This window comes from Acomys russatus, chromosome 26 (assembly GCF_903995435.1).
Source record: "Acomys russatus chromosome 26, mAcoRus1.1, whole genome shotgun sequence".
In the NCBI taxonomy this organism is placed as follows: Eukaryota; Metazoa; Chordata; class Mammalia; order Rodentia; family Muridae; genus Acomys; species Acomys russatus.
In genome coordinates this window covers 36,473,631-36,489,970 of record NC_067162.1, presented here as the reverse complement: position 1 = coordinate 36,489,970, position 16,340 = coordinate 36,473,631, and the positions used below count along the sequence as shown (strand labels likewise).

Genomic DNA, 16,340 nt, shown 5'->3' with positions numbered 1-16,340 from the left:
AGACTGTCTCTAAAAACTTAATTTTGATGACACTTGCCTTTGGAGGTTTTTCTCGCTCTTTCTTCTCAGGCACATTTGTGGGTTTGTGGTCACAAACAGAAATAGATGCAAATGCTGGTGGAAAGCTACCTCTCCTTTCTATTTGATCTTGTTCTCTTCCGATAAAGAGATTCGCCATTCTTGCCTACTAGTCCCTGTACCAAACAGAGCTGCTTGTGGCCCAAGGTCAGAGTCCTTCAAGGGTCTTTTGATTTGAGAAATGGTCTGTTGCTCCAACCTGGCCTCTAAGACATTGGCCTTGAACTCAGGGATCTGCCTATCTCTGCCTCCAGGATTAAAGGTGTGTACTATGACATCCAGTCCAAGTGATTTTTGTTTTAGAAGTGTTTGTCTGTACTAGAAGGGCAGTAGTGGTATATGCCTTCGGAGGCAAAGGCAGGTGGATCTTTGGAAGCTGACCTGTATCAACCCCACTAGCCACCTAAGTAATGACTGAGAGACAGGGTTTCTCTGTGTAGCCTTGGCTGTCTTGCACTCACTTTGTAGACCAGACTGGCCTAGAACTCACAGCGATCTGCCTGCCTCTGCCTCCTAAGTGCTGGGATTAAAGGTGTACGCCATCACCACCTGGCCTACTGCCCAGTATTTTTAAAGCAGGGTTTTGCTGAGGCAAAGTTTGGTCTAAAGAACGTGATACCCTCTCTGGCCAGCACAGGCACCATGCATCCAAGTGGTACAGACATACATGCAGGCAAAACATCCACACACAAATAATTTAAGCTTATGATTCTCATTTAACTATATGTCCTTACATCACTGGGGGATATTTGGTTTCCTTATTCTCATGATGATGCAAGGCTAACAGCCCATCGATGGAAGATTTAGGTAGGAAGCCATATTCTCAAAGATGCATGTGTCCCGACAGGCATATGTATCTACACTGACTTGTGAAAACTGTATCTTGATTTTAGAGAAAAGCACAAAGAACAAAGGTGCAAGCTGAACATGGCAGCACACACCTTTGATTCCAGCACTCAGGAGGCAAGAGGCAAGAGGATCTCTGTGAGTTCGAGGCCAACCTGGTCTCATAACAAGCTCCAGCTCTGTTTCAAATAAAAGAGTACAGGTATATAAAGGATGTATGTATGTCAGGTTAAGAAAAGATCAGGCTATAATACCAAAATAAAAAAATAACATGAAGCATGTGGTTCAGCCTCCAGAAAGCTGAGGCAGGTCACAAGTTGAAGCCAGCCTGAGCTATAAAGTGAAACCCTATCTCCAACAAACAATCACAAAAAAGCAGTGTATAAATATATGTCTCACTTGATGTATACAAAAAATACATATACATGGTGTTGGAGAGATGACCGTATTCAAGAGCACTGGCTGCTTTTCTAGAGAACCCAGGTTCAATTCCCAGCACCCATGTGACAGCTGACAACTGTAACTCCAGTTCCAGATCAGTCTCTCTCTCTCTCTCTCTCTCTCTCTCACACACACACACACACACATTGTGTGTGCAGGCAAAACACCAATAACCTTCCAAAAAAAAAAAAAAAAAAAAAAAGGATATACAGCCAAGCGGTGGTAATGCTTTAATCTTAGCACTTGGAAGGCAGAGGCAGGCGGATCTCTGTGAGTTCAAGGCCAGCCTGGTCTACAGAGCAAGTTCCAGGATAGCTGGGGCTGTTACCCAGAGAAACCCTGTCTCGGGGGAGAAAAAAGTATATATACATATATTCATACTTAATTGTCCAACTAAAATAAACACTGAAAAGCCCATACAAGTCAATTTCCCATAAGCAGTTGAAATCAGAAATATGGTAGAAGCAAGACTTTTTAGGTAAACCTTTTCAGTCCTGAAATTTGAACTTCTTGACTACATTAACCAGTGAGGAAAAGATCCCTCTGTGCCTTCTCTAGCAGCCAGCACTTCCCAGCAGAGGCTATGTTAACACGGCCTGTAGCCTCTTCTCCAGTGACAAACAGGAGCCATTTCTGACTTATCAAAAAGGTGAATAAAGGACATGGTCACACTAAATGCCTTTATAAGAGGAAGTTTTATTGTTAATTAATTACCTTAATAGTCTCAGAAAGAAGAACAGATTAGCTCAGTCCAACATGATTTGGAGTTGGCAAAATCTAGAGAAGCAAGTGTTCTGACCGCTAAGGATTGAATTTGAGTGCTCTTAATACTTAGCCAGATATAATCCAGAACAGTGCATCCTCCTATCCTTTTCACTCTAATACCACACTACCTCCCTCCAGTATGGAAATTCCTTCATTAAATATCATTCCCAGAGGACTGGTTCCCTGGAGCATATAGCCATGAGGAAAGTGCACAAACTGAAAATAAAACTCTGTATGATAATTTACTAATCTAAGAAAACAAAACCTTCCAATATATTAAGAAATAAATCCAGTTACAAATGCACTAGTCGGTCTGTGTGGAGGCTCTGGTAGAATAACTGAAAATGGCCGGTTATTTACAAGGTACACAAGCAGGAACGGGGCACCTAGCCCAGCACAGGCCCTCAGAAGCCAAAAGTGTTCTCTCCGCTGTAGGCCACATACAAGAATCCATCTTCATCTTTTTCCTTCTCGTAAAGCTGTCCCATAGTTAGGCTTGAAAAAGAAAACAGAAAAGAAAAAAATCATTGAAAATTGAGTCCAGGTATCAAAAGGAAAATGAGGATAAGGAACTTTGGTTGGGAGGTAAAAATAACTCGGGTACCTGCTGTGACCTGCAATCTGTTCTACTGAAAGAAAACAAAAGCACGACAAAATGAAGATGGGCTGAGGGGTTGCTCGGTGCTACAGCCCTAACCTGGCAAGCACAGAAGAGGGCAGAGAACACAGCAAAGCAGAGCCGGGTCCAGTGGCGGGCAGGTGCCTACGCTCCCCAGGCCTATAAACAAGTCCTGAAAAGGCATCTCTACCTGCTCCCCCAGGCCCAGAAGGCACTTCAGTGGTCGGGTGCTGACTTGCCCAGCAGGGCTGAAGCCCTAGGTGGGATCCCCATTATTTCAAAAGAATAAAAGACTGCTCAAGTTTGCCAAGCCTCCAAAAATAGGATTCCTTAACTAAATATGTGGGTGGAAAGGCAGCTTTCCTTGTGCTTGACACAGACTGCAGTGGAGAGCCAATCTTGTTCTCTGCCAGGAAACTCGAGTTGTCTCAATGAGAGCAGTAACACCTAGTGCAAGCTCAGGCCGCATGACCATACTGAGGACGCATGACCACAGCACTGTGTCAACCAGCACCAGCAGTCCAAGAACACAGCAGGAGGAGCTCAGCTGGTAGACAGTGCTTGCATGGCATGCCCATAGCATGGGCTCAGACCCCATCCTGCACTGCACCGCATAAAAAGGCCTAGACATGGTAGCTCACACCTGTAATCATACCTGTAGCTGCCTATCAATTCTAGGCTAGTCTGGCTACATAAGACCTTGTCTCAAAAACAACTAAATATATAGCAAACTAAGGACTAGTGGGGGAAATAAAAAGGGACCAGGGACTCAGCTTTGTGAAGCAATGATTCCTCCCTGGCTATGCTGCTGCTCTTTGACTAAGAACATGTATCAAGGTGGAGTTTTTGCTTTCCTGTTTCCCTTTTCCCGTTTGCAAGCATAGTGTGGACGGCTGTGTAGATTATTAAGTAATAATGTGTGGAATGAAAATTAGTAAGAAAAAGCCTACCCAGGTATGGCAGCACATGCCTTTAAGCCCAGCACTTGGGAGGCAGAGGCAGGCAAATCTGTGAGTTCAAGGCCAGCCTGGTCTACAAAGCCAGAACAGCTAGAGTACACAGAAAAACACTGTGTCAGGGAAAAGAAAAAAGAAAAAGCCCACCTGTCATTTCCAATCATGCAGCTCTTGATGTGGGACTCTCTTAAATTAAGAGCACTTCCTGTTATTGCAAAGGGCCCGGTTCTGTTCCCAGCCCGTCCATGGCAGCTCACAACCATTCACTACGTCAGATCCAGAGGATCTGATACCCTCTTCTGACCTCTGGGCGGCAGACCAACACATGGTACATAGATAGACAACCAGGCAAACTTAAAAAGTACATAAAAAGTCTAAAAAACAAAAACCTCTCTGAACAGCACCGTTAAATCAAACTCCCTGCTCTTAAGGGAAGAAAAGCCTATGTGGCTACTTATAAAACAGATCACCAGCGATATGCAGCAACTGAAGTGCAGCATCTGACCTGAGATGTGCTAAGTAGGAAAACAAGACTTCAAGGAAATGAAACATCACCTCTGGTCACATGTTGAAAGACAGTTCACGGAGCCCAGGCTGGCCTTGAATTCAGAGATTCTCCTGCCTCTGCCTGAGTGCATTAAAGGCATGCACACCACACCTGACAATTTCACCTGTTTTTAACTTGTAGGAGTATTAAAGAGCTACAAGAATTTTTAAATACCATAATTTTGCATGCCATCTGCACTACCAGTCATGGTGAAGCGGGAAGCTGGTTCATGAGAACGCCTGCGATGGTCAACCTCAGCTCCCTTCAGGGTCTCCAGAGAGCTTTACAACCATCTCCACGAATGCAACGAAACCAGATCGCTTGTGGTGGGACCCAAGTTGTTTTTTGTTTTGTTTTGTTTTTGTTTTTTTTTTGAGACAGGGTTCCTCTGTGTAGCTCTGAAACTCATTCTGTAGACATGTTGGCCTCGAACTCACAGGGATCCACCTGCCTCTGCCTCCCAAGTGCTGGGATTAAAGACGTGTGCCACAACATCCAGCATCAGAAAGTTTTTTTTTAATTAATTAATTTATTATGTATACAGTGCTCTCCCTGCATGTACATCTGCATGTCAGAAGAGGGCACCAGATCACATTATAGATGGTTGTGAGCCACCATGTGGTTGCTAGGAATTGAACTCAGAGCCTCCGGAAGAACAGTCAGTGCACTTAACCTCTGAACCATCTTCTCCAGCCCCCAGAAAACATTCATATAGCCAACCTGTACTGCCTCCAAGTGAATACCCTGGTAGATCTGTCCCAATGACCTAACACTAGATCCCTGAACCTCCGGCAAGAATCATCCTCATAAAAAAACAACAGAACAAAAGGAACCTCCCTCCAACAGTGCTCCTCGTGCATACTAACAAATGTCCCACTCAAATGCAGCACAAGCAGGCAAAAGTGACCCTGTGAGAGATGGTTTGTGGCAGAGGAGGATATGTTCTATAAGGCACAGGGCAGATGGCCTTTCCTCAGAATCAGGGCCTGAGCACCTCCACTGAGCTGGTGCTGTCAGAATGGTCAGCCCTAAAACACAGAGGCAGCTCTAACACATCTGAGAGGCAAGCTGCCCAGGCCTGAATGGTCAGATCAAGTAAGTCACACACAAGCCCAAGGCTTCCTGGCTAAGCCCCGGGAGGCATGTGTAGAAGTCACCCAAAGCCTTTAGTACAATGCATTCTAGTGCTGTAGCTCCCAGTGCTACATGGAGGCATCTAGAAAGACTGCTACTGTGGGAAAGGGTACTGACACCTTCTAAACTCTTGATTCTGATGAATTAAGAAATGGAAAATGCCATTGGCAAACCATGGAGCCAATCTAAGGTGAGATGGAATTCAAGTGCTGAGAGAAGTGAACTCCAGTTGTCCCTGAAGGCTGCTCCCTGTGCCTCCACTCAGGTCATTTCTCCAGTGGAGAACTGACCAATAGAAAAGCTGAGTTTTAGTAAGAACCTGGCCCAGGATTTGCTGTGACAACAAAAGGCAAACATCTTTTTGCTTCTCAATAGCCCTGATAATTGGAGGAAGCTGACCTAGGGCTCATGTGGGTACCCAACCACAGTGCAAGACTTGCCTTCAACTGGAAATCAAAGGCAGGGCATGGAGGCACTGAGTCATAACTAGGCTGGAGTGATGACCACCTGGCCAGCCATCTGCTGCACAGCTCATGTGCTTCCCTGACTTTCAGCAAGGCAGGACTGTGAGGGGAGGTAATAATCAATAACCACCACCACCACTATAGAACCCTAAAAGGCGCAGGCTGTGAGTTAAACAGGACCCAACTCAAAACACAAAGAGCTGACTATTCCTTCCTGTCAGGTGTTTCTCTGGTATAGTCTTCTGCCATTTCTAAAACTCACCAATTCTTTTAAAACTATTCATATGTGGACAGGACAGGACCACCATATGGGTTCCAGAGATCAAACTCAGGCCTTCGAGCTTAGAGACAAGCATTTTTACCTGCTGAGCTCCTTTGCCAGACCAGCAGCCATGTCTGAGAAATATTTACTCAGAAATGATCACACTTGTTAAGTTTAAGCACACATCGCAACAAAAGTTGGCCCCTAAGACATCTCACCACCCTTTAAGACCAAGAAGCAACCAGCCAACCACAATTTTTGGCAGCACTGGACTCTCCAGGCCAAACTGTTAATAACTTGGAGACATTTACTCAATAACACTCCTGTTTCTATTTTTTGTTGTTGTTTTGTTTGAGACAGAAATGTCTGTCTCAAAACAGAGCTGTCTGTAGCCCTGGATGTCCTAGAACTTACTATGTAGACCAGGCTGGCCTTGAACTCAGAAATCTGCCTGCCTCTGCCTCTCCAGTGCTGGGATTAATGATATACACCACAACACACAGCTTTCTGTTTTTTGTTTTAAACAGAGAATTAAGAACGCTCTTGTCAGCCGGGCGTGGTGGCGCACGCCTTTAATCCCAGCACTCGGGAGGCAGAGGCAGGCGGATCGCTGTGAGTTCGAGGCCAGCCTGGTCTACAAAGTGAGTCCAGGATGGCCAAGGCTACACAGAGAAACCCTGTCTCGAAAAAACCAAAAAAAAAAAAAAAAAAAAAAAAAGAACGCTCTTGTCTGTGCTCTAAACAAAGACTATTTCCAGACCTGGGTTCCCCTCTACTACCATGACTGGGAAACTTGTATACCAATGTCTTTCTCAGTTCTGTCTGAAGCAAAGCATAGTTCCTCTTCTGTGTTGAGCCAGATCCTTCTTATTGTTTTTTTGAGACAGGGTTTCTTTATGTAGAGCAGCCTGGCCTCCAACTCCTGAAGATCCACTTGCTTCTGCCTCCCTGAGTGCTGGGATACCAGCTTGAGCCACTCTTAGGCAGAGAATTCAACTATTTATTTATTTGGTTAGTTCTTTCCAGAGTTTTGGTTGGTCTGGACTCTTTGTAGACCAGGCTGGCCTTGAACTCACATCGATCCGCCTAGCTCTGCCTCCCAAGTGCTGGGATTAAAGGCATAAACCACCACACCGGGCTTGAGTTCCTGTTTCTTTCTTTCTTTGTTTTTTGAGATAGGGTTTCTCTGTGTAGCCTTGGCTGTCCTGGACTCACTCTGTAGTCCAGAGGCAGACAGATCTCTATGAGTTCAAGGACACCCAGGACTACAAGACAAACCATGTTTTAAAAATTGATTTTGGTTTATGTTAGAGACAAGGCCTCGCTGTGTTTCCCAAGATGGTCTCTTTCTACTTTAGCCTCACAAGAGCCAAGGTGTGCATCACCCCAAACCTGACTAATAAACACCTGTTTTCTTTTAATTTGTTTTGGTTTTCCAAGACAAAGGTTTTCAGTGTAGCCTTAGTTGTCCTGGAATTCACTGTGTAGACCACACTGGCCTGTAGATCTGCCTGCCTCTGCCTCCCAAGCGTTGGGATTAAAGTCATATAGTCACCACCAGCTCCAAATCCTTTTATTTTTGTTAAAGACAGGGTGTTTCACAGGACCCAGCAGTGGAAGCCTGTAGTCCCAGCACTGGGGGAGCCAGAGGCAGGTGGATGCCTAAGTTCCACAACAGCCAAGACCATATAGAGAAACCTTGTCTGGAAACCCTCCCTACCCCCCCCCCAAAAGAAACACATGGTCTTGGCCCTGGAATGATGGTGCAGGCCCTTAATCCCAGGCTCTAACTTTTCTCCTCTCTCCTCAGGCAAGTATTGACCTTACAGAAGCCTCCACTATTCTACTGTACTGCCTCTCTGCCAGACATGAGACAAGCAGCAGAGATTTGCAAGAAAAGTTCTTTTCACCTTTAATAGAAGTAAGGTCTAAAATTTGACTTGGGCCTCTTTTGGAACCTTTTTTTTTTTTTTTTTTTTTTTTTTCCTTTCTTGAGACAGGATTGTTATATAGCTCAGGCCCATATTTAAGTCCAGATCTGGGCTCTGGGGAGGGAACTCAGTAAAGTGTTTGCTATGTGAGTGTAAGGCCCTGAGTTTAGATCGGTAAGCTCGGAGTTCAATGAGAGAGCCTGTCTCCACAAGCACATGAAGGCTTAATAAGGTAAAAGCACTAGTCAGCAGACCTTACAACCTGAGTGCCAGTGGTGGAAAGTTGTCCAAAAGTTGTCCTCTGACCTCTACAACCAGCATCCCCTGCATGCATACTCACACACACAATTTTTTAAAAATGCACATAAAATAAGCATTAGTCAAGTAAATATACACATACACACACCCACACAAATTACACAAACTCCAGATAATGTTCTATTCTCTTAACTACATAAATTTTGTGCCCTGTATCTTTTTTTTTTTTTTTTTTTGGTTTATTTTTTTTGGTTTTTCGAAACAGGGTTTCTCTGTGTAGCCTTGGCCATCCTGGACTCACAGCGATCCGCCTGCTCTGCCTCCTGTGTGCTGGGATTAAAGGCGTGCGCCACCGCGCCACCACGCCCGGCCCCCTGTATCTTTTCCTAAAGCTATTGATATATAAATCAGATCTGGGTGTGGTAGCACATTCCAGGCAACTCCCTGAGTTCAAGGTGAGCCTGGTCTACAAAGAGAATTCCAGGAGAGCCAAAGCTATCCAGAAAAACCCTGTCATTAAAAAAAAAAAAAAAAAGTGGGATGGGTATGGTGGTGCACACCTTTAATCCCAGCGCCTGGGAGGCCGAAGCAGGCGATTCTCTGAGAGTTCAAGGGCTCTGTTTTTTCAAAAGAAACCAAATTTTTCTGGGAGTGATGGTGCATCCCTTTAATCCCAGCACTTGGGAGGCAGATCACTGGAAGTTCAAGGCCAGTCTGGTAAAACAAAGTGAGGCCAGTATAGCCAAGGCTACAGAGAAACCCTGTCTAAAACAAACAAAAAACCCAAAGAGGAAAAAAGAAAAGAGTTGAGGTCAGAATGCTTATAGCTCCCAAAGTTTTATAAGCAGCAAATATATCTCTAAGCCAACAGCCCATCTAATAAACACTCTTACCTGGACTGTGGGACCGTCTTGTCCACAAACAGGAAGATGGCCTTCTCAGAAGGAAGCTGGATCCTTTTCCTGATGATCCACATGAACTGAGCCACAGTGATGTCAGAAGGAACCAAGTACTTCCTTTTGTCAATGTCAACAATCTGAGAGCCTGAGACCTTTTCCACAATCACCTGGGAAAGTCAAGATAGATTAGCAGCAGAACACACTTGTCTGGCTGCACAAAGGTCTGTGCTTGTTTCCCAAGTTCCCAGCACTGAAGAGATGAGGGGAGGGAGAAGACCTCCAGCGCTCTTATGCATAGGGCTGGATTGCCTAACGTAAAGCTCTGGTAAAGGTCTGCTGAGTAGTGTGGGCAAGGAAGTATGTGGTAAACTGCACAGCAGTAAACACGCCTATGGTTTACTAAGCCACACTCCGAAGGTCCAGAACTGATAAAAATGTTATCTCTGATCTCAGCATTTCTAAGAGAATATGGCTACAAAGCTTTCTCTTTGGCGGGGGGGGGGGGGGGGGGGGGGGGGGGGGGGGGGGGGGGGGGGAAGTAGGGGACAGTGGTTCCTAGACAAGGTTTCTCTGTGTAATCCCAGCTGCACTAGAACTCACTCTGTAGACCAGGATGGCCTCAGACTCGGAGATCCTCCTGCCTCTGCCTCCTGAATGGCAGGATTAAAGGGGTGAGCTGCCACTGCGGGGCTAGGTTTCTAACCTCTTATCTAGGTTTCATCTGTAGTCTGTCAATCCAGGATCCCAGAATAGATCCACACTAACAGAGAACTCTGACCAACAGGGCAAGAACGGATGACCTAATGGTGGGACTCACAATCTCAGTCACCCAAGAACCAAGGTTTTTATTTTGCCTGTTACTTATCTCTAAACAGATTAACATTTGTCCTCCTAATCCTCTCCTCAAAGGAACTGTTTTCAAGCAAAGAGTTACAATAATATGACTTTATGTCCTTCAAAAATCAATAATGACATCAGAAACCATCTCCCCAACTAAGGCAAGAAAGCAGAAATATAACAACATGCTTATCGATTAAAGACAAAACAGAATCAGGATAAACAGAAACTGAAAGTTAAAAGACTCAAAGTTAAAGATGAGTGTCCTGAGACAATGTTGCCTTACCCAACACTTAGTGACAGTCTCCTTCCACCACTGTTCCCCAAAGTGGTAGTGACCTGTTGCCCTGTCCTAGAACACGGTTCCTTACATAATTGGCGAGGGAGCCTAGAGGCTGCAAGCAGCTTGCTGCCCTAGATCGCGGAGATTCAGCACCGATGCCCCTGAACAGCACCAGCCCCTTACGCCCCAAGCTTGGGCCGGCCCCAGCCCAGCCTGTCTGGTCTCCAGCTATACCTTGAAACCTTAACTTCTCAACTGTTGCATGGCCTAGCGCGCCCGCCCGACACCGCTCCAAGGCTCTTAAGGGTGACATCGGGGTGAGGGGGCGGGGAGTCCACACTCACCGGAACCCGGTCGGGGTACTTCGCTCTGATCTTCGCGGATTCCACGCATCTGTGTTCTGGGAGAGAAGTACATCAGGCTGACAGTCGCACCCGCCCGCCAGCCGGCCCCCGGTTCCCTGAACCCCATCTTCCTGTCCGCCCTTCGCCGCCCTCAACCTGCGTGCGTACGCACGCCGGAGTCCCAGTCCCCGGGTCCCTTGTCGTAGACTCCCTCGGGGACTCCCTAACAAGGTCCGCGGAGGGTGACATGGGTTCGTGGGAAGCACTCAGGCTGGCGGGGCCTTAGCGACCCAGGGGCCCGGCAGAGCGGCGGGAGTGGGGGAGGGGCCGCGGCCTGGGGCCCAGCCAGGCTGACTGCGCTTACCCAGCGAGTGGTCCTCCTTAAACATCCACTTCATGGCGGCGGGAGGCGACGTTGCCGGCTCTTTGAGCCGCAGACTTCGGTGAAGCGACCACAACAACAACGGAGGCGGTGGCGGCGGCAGCAAAGACTACTCGGCAGGCGGGACTTCCGGCTGCCAGAGCCTAGCAACCGCCCGGGGCGGGGCTTCCGGCGCGCCTGGTAAGTGCACCAAGGGCCTGTACTTACGTGAGGGGGCGGGGCCTAAAAGGAGACCATTTCTCCCCCCTCCCCCCATCCCGCCGCCCAAAGGCTCTCCTGAGAATGGATACTGACGTAAGGTGGGCTGGAGAGTCAGTGAGGAACAGTAGTAATAATGACTGGAATGGGGTTTCCGGATTGTGCATGACAGGCAAATTATGGCTCAAGGCTTAGACGCTTATAAAGGGTTCTGGTAGGCAAGGTCTGGGGCTTTAGGGAGATAGGAATATTAATGTTTGTCCGGGTGACAAGGCACGGAGTTCAGTAAGGAGAGATAACCAGTTCCAAGCTCTGTGTGGCAATGAGTACTGGTGACAATCTATAGGTCTAATATAGAAGTGTCACACCTAAAATTTGTTTGGTTTGGTTTAGTTTTTCCAGACAGGGTTTCTCTGTGTAACAGTCCTGACTATCCTGAACTCGCTTTGTAGACCAGGATGGCCTCGAACTCACTACACTCTACCTCCTAAGTGTTGGGATTAAAGGCATGGGCCACCACACCTAAAATTTGACTTAAACAAACCTAATTTTCTTCTACTCATGAATACATATTTAAACATTTGTGAACAAGTATCATAGATATGCATTTAATCAACAGAACATCCCCGAGCAGAGATTCGTTAGTACAGACAATGAGAGGGTGAGTGTGACTGCCAGGCATGGAGTATTCCCCCCCCACCCCCCCCCCCCAGAGTTGGTCAGGAGACAGCCTAGACTATGAAGCTGGCCGTGGGAGTGGCTCGGCACTCACAGCCTGAGCTGCTGGTGTCACCTGCCTAGGCAATATGCCTTGAGGTTCACCCTTGGCCAAGTCGTAGCCGAGTCATCCTGGCCGTCCGCTCTGGGTCACCACCTGTTTATGCGCTGGTGAACATACAACACGAATATGCAATTAATTAGGCACCTGACCACGTGCTTGTGAGCCTGCTGCATCTGTAGAGCCTGTGTTTGAACGTTGTCATCCATCATTTCCTGTAGCTGGCATTCCTGACGGATGCTGTGTCTCTAGCTTCATTCAGAAAGTATTTTTGTTATTTTATATCGGGTGGGGGGATGAGGGGTAGGAGGGGGGGCAGAGCAGCTCGACAAGTAAAAGTGCTTGCTGCTAAGCCTAACATCCTGAGCTCAATCCCCAGGACCCAAGTCTTAGGAGAAGCGAAGCTACTAATGAAGGTTTTCCTTTGGCCTCAGTGTCTGCACTGTGGCCAGCAACCGTGCATATACATGTCCAGACACACACAAAATAATGTAACTCTAAACAAAAATGTAATTTAAAAAAGTTAAAGACTGTGTGTCTGAGCAACAAGGTATTTGTATTCCATGACATGAAAAATCCTTTGAATATTATGTTGTATACAAAAATGCTGGTCTGGAAACTGGGAGGAATCCAAGAGCAAAACTGAGTTTGCATTCTCCTTGGGAAAAGAAAGAAACTAAGTATCAGGTGATGACAGGTGATATTTAGAAAAGTAAAACAGAGTGGGTGACTTGAGCTTGATGCACTGGTGGGATGTGATGATTATTTGACAAATTGTCATAAACTAGGAAAACAAAGGACCCCTGCGGCTAGAACGAAATAAACAAGGAGGAGTGTGCTAGGAGACAGAGCAGAAGGACCTGGAACAAACTGATAACTGCGGGTTTTATCTTAATGTGATGAGAAGTAAGTGTGGGTTTTAAGAAGGTCTGTAATTTAGTCAGGCTTCCTCCCCACCCCAAAGACAGGGTCTCTGTGTAGTCCTGGCTGACCTGAAACTTGCTTTGTAGACCAGGGTGACCTCGAACTCAGCGATGCCCTTGCCTCTGCCACACCCTTGCCTCTGCCACCCTGAGTACAGGAACTAAAGGCATTTGCCACCATGCCTGGCTCACTCAGACTTTTTTCTAACTGATCAGGCTAACCTGGGAGTGTAGTTCTGTGATGGAACACCTGCAGGCCTGGATTTACTCTCCAATGTAAGAAAGAAAGAGACAGAAAAGAAATCATTGGGCTGGGATTTAGTTCAGTTGATACAGAGCTTCCTGCATGAAGTCTTGGGTTTGTTCCCCCAAATACAAACCAGCCGGTGGTTTATACCCGGAATCTCTTTTTTTTTTTTTTTTGGCTTTTCGAGACAGGGTCTCTCTATGTAGCCTTGGCTGTCCTGGACTCCCTTTGTAGACCAGGCTGGCCTTGAACTCACAGTGATCCGCTTGCCTCTGCCTCCCGAGTACTGGGATTAAAGGCGTGCGCCACCACGCCCAGCTCGGAATCTCTTTTTGTTTGGTTGGTTTTTGTTTGGGTTTGGGGGGGGTTGTTTGTTTGGTTGGTTGGTTTGGTTGTTCGAGACAAGGTTTCTCTATGTAGCCGTGGCTGTCCTGGACTTACTGTGTAGGCCAGGCTGGCTTCAAACTCAGGGATTAAAGGAAAGCACCACCACACCTAGCCTTTTGTTTTTGAGACAGGTTTTCTCCGTGTAGCCCTGACTATCCAGGAACCCTCTTTGTAGACCAGGCTGGCCTTGAACTCACCTGCTTCTGTTCTGGGATTAAAGGTGTGCACTCTTCCACACCAGTTCACCTGTTATCTCAGTGCGCAGGAGGTGGAGGCAGGGGAGTCAGAAATTCAAGGTCATCTTCAGTTACATGTTGGGCTGGAAACAAGCCTGGGGTAGAGACTCCATCTCAAATGCAGGGGCTATTTAGATGACTCAGCAGATAAACACAATGGCTGCCAAGACTGAGGACTTGAGTTTGGTCCCTGGGACCCACGTGATGAAAAGAAAAGAACTGAGCAGGGTGGTAGTGGCACATGTCTTTAATCTCAGAACTCAGGAGACAGAGGCAGGCAGATCTTTCTCTGTGAGTCCAGCCTGGTCTACTGTTTTAATAAACGAAAGAAAATCCGAAACATTGGATTTTACCAATGAAGACTCAGGAGCCAGATGCTGGAGTGAAAACCTGCTAGCTCAGAGAGTCAGAGAAAGTACCCAGCTGACCTTCTTACTCAGCTCACATCCCAGAGGAAAAACCAAAAAGCCCAAAGCCAAAAACTTGCTAGCCCAGCTGACAGTACAAGAGGCAAAAAAAAAAAAAAAAAAAAAAAGAAAAGAAAAGAAAAAATCAAACAGCTTGTTAGCTCAAAACTTTCTTCTTATCCACTCTGGTTTCTTGTCCCACCTTTGTTGTTGTTGTTTTGTTTTTGTTTTTCAAGATGAGGTTTCTCAGCTGAGCGTGGTGGCGCACGCCTTTAATCCCAGCACTCGGGAGGCAGAGGCAGGCAGATCGCTGTGAGTTCGAGGCCAGCTTGGTCTACAAAGTGAGTCCAGGATGGTCAATGCTACACAGAGAAACCCTGTCTTGAAAAACCAAAAAAAAAAAAAAGATGAGGTTTCTCTGTGTAGTAGCTCTGGCTGTCTTGGAACTCACTGTGTAGACCAGGCTGGCTTTGAACTCACAGAGATTCGCCAGCCTCTGCCTCCCAAGTGCTGGGATTAAAGGTGTGTGCCATCACACTAGGCTTGCTGCACCTCTTGACCTAGAGTTAACTTTATAAAATCTGGTGTGCAGAAAGCTCTTAGATTAAAGGTGTGTGCTACCGCTGGCTGATCTACACCTTAATTACCTGTTTACAATAAACAGAATGTTCTTGGATTAAAGGTGGATATTAGGAAAACAGGCCTAGTTGCACACACCTTGCACTCGGGAGGCAGAGGCAGGAGGATCACTGTGAGTTCAAGGTCAGCATGGTCTACAAAGTGAGTCCAGGATAGCCAAGGCTAACACAAGAGAAGCTCTGTCTTGAAAAACCAAACCAAAAAAAAAAAAAAAAAAAAAAAAAGGTGCATATTAAGGCTCAACCACACCAAAAAAAGAAATAGTTTACAATCTTGGGGCTCCCCGAAGGGGGGGCTGTTCTTTTTTGGTTTTTTTAAGACAGGATTTCTCTGTGTAGCCTTGGCTGTTCTGGACTCCCTTCACAGACTAGAGTGGCCTAGAACTCACAGAGATCTGCCTGTCTCTGCCTCTCTGAGTGCTAGGATTAATGGCATGTACTACCATGCCTGGCTACTCCGAAATTCTTTTTTTTTTTTAAAACGATTTATTTATTAATTATTTATATAGTATTCTGCCTACATGTGTGCCTGTACTCCAGAAGGGCACCAGATCTCATTATAGATGCTTGTGAGCCACCATGTGGTTACTGGGAATTGAACTCAGGACCTCTGGAAGAATAGCCAGTGCTCTTAACCTCTGAGCTATCCCTCCAGCCCTCCCCCCACCTCACCCCAGTTTTAATTTTTTGTTGTTGTTGTTGTTTTGGGGTTCTTCCCCCCACCACACCCCCCAACATGGTTTCTCTGTGTAGCCTTGACTGTCCTGGATTCTCTTTGTAGATCTGGCTGGCCTGGAACTCACATCAATCCTCCTGCCTCTGCCTCAAAGGCGTGGGCCACCACACCCGGATTTAACTTTTTATTTTAGAAAATACATTTGTATTTTCTCTCAATTTTACTTTTTTGTTGTTGTTGTTTTGTTTTGTTTTTGTTTGTTCCTTTGTTTTTGGTTTTTGTTTTGTTTTGTTTTGTGTTTTGTTTTTTGTTTTTATCCCTGGCTGGCCTGGAACTCAGAGATCCTCCTGTCTTTGCCTAGTGCCACTACTGCCCAACCCCTTTATTTATTTTTATTTTGGACCTCTTTATTTTAACTCTATGTGTATGGGGATGTTTTGCCTGCCTATGTGTCTATGGACCGTGTGTATGCAGTGCCTACAAAGGTGGTTGGATCCCTGTGACTGGAGTTACAGATGCTGTAAGCTGCCAAGTGGGTGCTGAGAAGCCTAGTTCAATGGAAGAGCAGCCATTCTCTCCAGCTCTTTGTTCACATGTTTAATTACATTTCTTTATTTATTTGTATGTGTGCAGATGAGCACTGTTACGTGTGTGTGGAGGTCAGAGGACAACCTTTCCAGAATTAAGATGTACATTTATGAGGCCAGGAGAGATGACCCAGTGGTTAAAGGCACTGAGCACTCTTGCCGAGAACCCAGAGGAAGGAGAATCGAAGGCCAACCCAGGCTACTTAGTAAAACCCTA

General features: G+C 46.3%; 1 protein-coding gene across 1 annotated transcript; it reads right to left on the bottom strand.

The window, feature by feature from the left end:
• Positions 1 to 2,448: 2,448 nt before the first annotated feature.
• On the bottom strand, positions 2,449 to 11,193 carry Gabarapl2 (GABA type A receptor associated protein like 2). Its single transcript, XM_051168760.1, has 4 exons — positions 11,029 to 11,193; positions 10,665 to 10,720; positions 9,195 to 9,367; positions 2,449 to 2,625 (listed from the first exon to the last, which is right to left on the bottom strand). Exons 1-4 carry the CDS (start codon positions 11,060 to 11,062, stop codon positions 2,535 to 2,537), a joined length of 354 nt encoding a protein of 117 aa, XP_051024717.1. The 5' UTR covers positions 11,063 to 11,193; the 3' UTR covers positions 2,449 to 2,534.
• Positions 11,194 to 16,340: the final 5,147 nt, after the last annotated feature.

Excerpts from the sequence above, each read along its gene's own strand:
- Gabarapl2 (XM_051168760.1), bottom strand. The coding sequence starts at position 11,062 with ATGAAGTGGATGTTTAAGGAGGACCACTCGCTGG. Across the intron at positions 10,721-11,028 it reads TAAGGAGGACCACTCGCTGG|AACACAGATGCGTGGAATCC; the intron begins GTAAGCGCAGTC and ends CTTCTCTCCCAG. Across the intron at positions 2,626-9,194 it reads AAGACGGTCCCACAGTCCAG|CCTAACTATGGGACAGCTTT; the intron begins GTAAGAGTGTTT and ends TTCTTTTTCAAG.